Genomic DNA, 5,361 nt, shown 5'->3' with positions numbered 1-5,361 from the left:
TATATATATATATATATATTTTATTTTGACAGAATTCAATTTCAGAAAAAAGAAGAAAAAGATATACTGTACAACATTCAATATTCACAGGTATACCAGCTTTTATAAATGCTGCTAAATCAGTGTTGATTACAGATGGGTAGAAAAAGGCTAAGCTATTATGTTTTATCAACAGATGCCTGGCAGTAATATAGTAAATTATATATTGTTTTATATGGAACAAAACTATTAACAATTGTTTACATTCATAAACAAATATTTCAATATTTATCAAATCCAATATGTAGTCAGGATAAAAAAAAAGTACCCTTTTTCATAATCACATAAATTAAAAATTTAAGCCAATTTTATATAAATTTGCAATACTGGTTAATAAGGTAATGACTACTGATAACATAAGAACCGACATATGCAGTTATAAAAATAACAATTCAACAATAGCAATTTGTTTTTTTTCATACAAAAATGGACTAATAAACTCCCCTAAAAAAAAATTCAAAAGCTTTCGTCTATACTAAACCATCATGAAACAGTTACAAGTATGAACTTTTCTTCAAAAACACAACCACTGTTAAACGTTGTCATATGCTCATATCATCATCTGAATTTAATAAAAGGAAACAATATAAACCTAGAATTTCTTCCAAATGGAAACTTTAAACAGTTGTGTATGTAACATTTGAACAGTTTATTCAAAATGATAGCTTGAATTAAGATTTATAAAAAACACAAGGATTCATGATCAAGCAGTTATTCAAGGAATATGATCAAGAAACTAGTGAAAAACTTAAGACTGTAATGTACAAGATAAACTAGCATTAATTAAGACAGAACCAAGCCACAAAGATCAAGGAGAGATAAAGACAACCATTAGGTTTGGACACAGCCCGTGTCAATCAAAGTTCAGAAGTGAACAACTGAAAACATTTGCATGAGTCATGAATTAAGTTATTTGTCATCAATTAAGTCCACCAATGAGCAGTTCTATCCAGGTTTGACATAGAATACATTACCTAGTAGGAATAATCTCTTATCCTGATTCTGTGTCAACAAGGTGATAAATTAAATAGGTCATAGTCAATCAGGGTCAAAGATGAACCAAAACAAAAAGATAAGAAATAGTTCAAACAGTTGCAAGTTAGAGAGGATTTAGCTTGAAGCAGAGTAACAGCAAAGCAACTCAAAATTCAAAGTTGCCTAAAGTCGAGCCAGCTTAATCAACCAACATATGTTGATGAAAGATTTTCTTTATGTAATTGTAAATCCCCAAATTGTTTTCTTTGGGAAACAAAATTGTAATTCATTATTGGGTTAATGTTAAATTACTAAATGTGTTATAAAATTAAACTTTAATACTGTGAAATAAACTGTAATTCTATTGAGATATTGATGTTAAAAAGGTCTCAGTTCCTATTTCACACAAACTTTTTCGAGTTGGCAATCTGCGTGATATTGCCACTGACTGCATTCTTCGTACTTAAACAATAGTCAGTTTTAAATACAAAATAAAATATCTGCTTGTCAGAAGACTAGGTAAATAAAGTAAAAATTACAAGTGAAAGTTAAAACAAATAAATGTATTGAAAATTTAAATAACATTAAATATATATATATATCAAGCAATAACAGTTACTTAAGACTTTTTCTGCTGCAGTTTTCTTCCTTGCCAACTCAATTATTAATTTTTTAAAAATTTTGTACTTATTTCTTCACTCAAGAACATACAGAATGATGCACATCTAGAAAACTAGTCAGGGTGATACATTATGGAAAGGATGCCTAGAATAGCACCATGGTTAGAATGGAAAATTATCCGTTTGGAACTTGAGTTTGGGTAGCTCAGCTAAGTGTATCACTCCCAGAACACTTCTGTGAGCCAAGGGTCCCGAGATTTTTACCTTAGTCAAACCATGCTTCTTGTCATCCTATATTTGTTTTCATTAATTCTTATAAGAAAACTTATTTCATTATTTTGTTCAAAAAGCAATAATTATGAGTTATTTTTCAAAAAAATAAACTAATTCTTATTCTCTACCATATTGGTCATTATAATAACATCATTAAACAAATAAAAATATTAACAAAATCATTAACAATAAGACCATCAAGTAGAAACTTTACATTTACAGCAGCAAAATCAATATACCGATTCACTGTTTATTTTTCTCTCCGTAAAGAAACTGTCATCCAGTGGCTCAATGGTAAGGTTGAAGGCTTATTATGCTAAAAACTGGGTTTCAATACCCACAGTGGGTACAACACAGATACCACTGGACAACAAAAAATTTGTTACTGGAGAAAAAAGTCAAGTGATTTTGGGTAATTTAACAGTGCTGAGTTCAAAAATGTAGTCAGAATTTGTCCAACACCTCTAGATTTTGAGTTATTGTAATATCTCAATATTTTATCAATACTATATGAAATACCACGCAATCAACTCAGTACAGTAGATTTAAATTGTGACATTAAGTTTACTTGGATGGTTTAATTGGTAAAAAGCATATATTTTTGATAACTTCAAATACTGACAGTATTGTATTGGTGTACAATTGTTCATATATGCTATTTATATAATTATATAATAATACGATATAATTGTAGCAAACTGCACCACTTGTGCTTCATTCCCACGGTCACTTGCTCTGCCCAGGAATCGGGAAACCCTCACATGCTCAGTTTGCAAGAAGTTCCTTGACTGAGCATAAAAGGGGCAGAGTCAGACATCTTGCTCCATGCACAATCTGGACACAAACTTCTTCCTTGCATCAAACCTGTGATATAATCAAATTCTGCAAAACATTGCTTTTTAACATTCTTTAAGCTCTAGTTCTGTACAAATAAATTATTTTATATTTCTTAGAAAATCACTTGAAATGTTGGCTGCCTCCAGTTCATGTGAAGTCTTAAACTGCAAAAATCAACCAAGTAGTTTCTGCAATAGTTATGGAATATATATTACAGTTTCATGAATTAAAAACATCACACGCTTACTACCACTATTCTGGGTGTAAAATAGTTGACCAACAAAAACATTGGGCTCCACATGAATGTTGTACAGTTTGCTATTTGTAGTTCCCATGACATAACATGAGCCCAAAGATAATCTAACTGACTATTATTTTTGCACAACTAATGTTTCTGGATATTCAGGCAAAATTAAACAATACATTAATTATCCAGATATTGCATCTGCAATGAAAGCAGTACCTCATGGGGATGGTCTTCCAGTGCCACATCCACTAATGAACTGGTAAACAGAAGAGTTATTCTGTGAAGAAAATAATGAATCATCTTCATCCTCTTCATTTAGTAATTCTATTCCTGTGGAACCATAACATAGGCTGCCTCATTTGATCACATAAGAAGAGCTAAATGGTTGGATTCATGACTTGTCTCTATCAAGGTAGCATGGGGAACTTCTTGACTTTTGTTTACAGCAATGGAATTTATTAGCTCCATGAATAAGAGTTTCAGTTTACCAAAGTTGCCATCAAAGTCTTGCTTCTCACTACAACATGCAACATACTTTGTGCTTCTGTACAAATGTTGATGCACTAATGGAAGAATTGGGTACTGAACATCATCCTCAAGAATGGAGACTTTTTATTTACTCATCTAAAGTTAGTCTGAAAGCTGTACTTTTGCACAATGGGAACACTAAGCTATTGATTCCTGCTCCTCTTGCAGATTATACATTTTTAAATACAATTTTCAATGAATAAATAAAGTTATTTTCTTGATATATATAAATATATTTTGAATAAATCGATCATAACTTGAAAACTAGAGGTGATCAGTAAATTTCAATGTGAATTTTAGAATCAGCATCATCAAATTACTCAGTAGTAAATGAATTTTTCTAGTAGCAGGAAAACATTTTTTTGTTGCCCAGTGTAATCCATTGTATATCTTTGCAATTAACAAGTAACAAACAAATAGAGAAACATTAGGGGGTTTCCATTTTTCCAGCCTGTACTACTTCTTTCATTATTTTAATTAAAATTTAATAAGCTGATCATTCATTTGCGAGTTAAATGTTATGAAAGTAAATAATAATTTCTTATACAGTCACTTACTGGCTCCACTGGTAGAACACTACTTGATTGACTAGCATCTTTAGGTTCATTCATTCTTTCACTATCCTTTTTTGATGATTTAGTAATTTCCTGACTTCGCATCTTTTTCTTCTGCACATAATCATCCAGTGAATCCATTTTCTGAAATGCCTTTTGATGTATACGGGCAAAATCTGATAAAAAAAGTTTAAAAAGAAGAAAATTGTCAAAGTTAATTTCAATATGCTGAAATGAAGTAAAAGTTGATGTATAACGTAATCCAAATCCAGAGTGTTAGTCTGTGAATTTCAGTTTCATATAGGCATAAAATTATACTAATTATGATAGTCACATCAGAAGTTAATGTATAAAAACAAGGATTTTGGGATAAACTCATTACACAAGGTTTATTAACTTTATCTTTTCACAAACACAACACAAAAATCCAACTTTTAGGTATAATAAATAAATACAAAGTTCAGAAAGTTTGCCCGAAATTGGAGCTTTACACAAGACACTTGGAGCCTCTGGTACATTAGCAGGAATAACTTAAAAGCAACACATTGTAATACTTACTTTTTCACTTCTATCAAACATTGCAAATGAGATACACTGGTAAAATTACTAAATATATCAAAATTAAGGAATCATTTGTCTTGTATATGTGAAGTGAACCAATAATAATAAGTTATATAATTAGTTGTATAAAACAACAGTTAGTACTAATATATGAAAAATAAAAAAACAATGGCATACAATATATTTTTACATTTCTATATCAATGTTCAGTATTATGCTCCTGAAGTTGGCAAATATTTTATTAGTGAATTACAATGAACTAAATCTGAGATTTACATTTCACAGAAATGGAATATAAAAACAGTGTGTTTAATGCATTGCTTTAGTTTGTATCACTGGTAAGTTTACTGAATATAAATACAGAAATAAACTATTGATCTTCAGCCACAAAATAGGGACAAGTTTTCCACTGAAACTAAACTTTATTCAAAAGAGTTTAGGCAGTCATGGTACAGACTAAGAAACTTTAAAAACAAATTCTTGTGAAAAAAAATAAGAAATGTGTAACACAATAAAGATTTTAGTGCAATTCACAAATCATGCTTACGTACTTATGATAAACACTTAAGTTAGCAACAGCCTAAAAATAGTTTTAGCCATAGAGAGGGTACTTGCATTTACTGAATCTATAATATTGTTTTTCATTTATTTAAACCAGCGTTTCCCAAACTATGTTCCACGGGACACTGGTGTTCCGTCCGAGATTAATAGGTGCTCCGTGAGAAAA

At 30.4% G+C, this 5,361-nt stretch overlaps 1 protein-coding gene across 1 annotated transcript in view; it reads right to left on the bottom strand.

The window, feature by feature from the left end:
- The window catches only part of LOC106463928 (nucleolar and spindle-associated protein 1-like), a 14,968-nt gene that overhangs the window by 3,234 nt on the left and 6,373 nt on the right, over positions 1 to 5,361 (bottom strand). Inside the window, exon 5 of the mRNA XM_013924014.2 lies at positions 4,077 to 4,249. Coding sequence (XP_013779468.2) covers positions 4,077 to 4,249 — 173 coding nt within the window. The remainder of the gene's footprint in view (positions 1 to 4,076; positions 4,250 to 5,361) is intronic.

The sequence above is a fragment of the Limulus polyphemus genome, unplaced genomic scaffold, assembly GCF_000517525.1.
Source record: "Limulus polyphemus unplaced genomic scaffold, Limulus_polyphemus-2.1.2 Scaffold1519, whole genome shotgun sequence".
NCBI lineage: Eukaryota > Metazoa > Arthropoda > Merostomata > Xiphosura > Limulidae > Limulus > Limulus polyphemus.
Note: the sequence above shows the minus strand (reverse complement) of the source record. Positions and strands in the feature narration are given on the sequence as shown.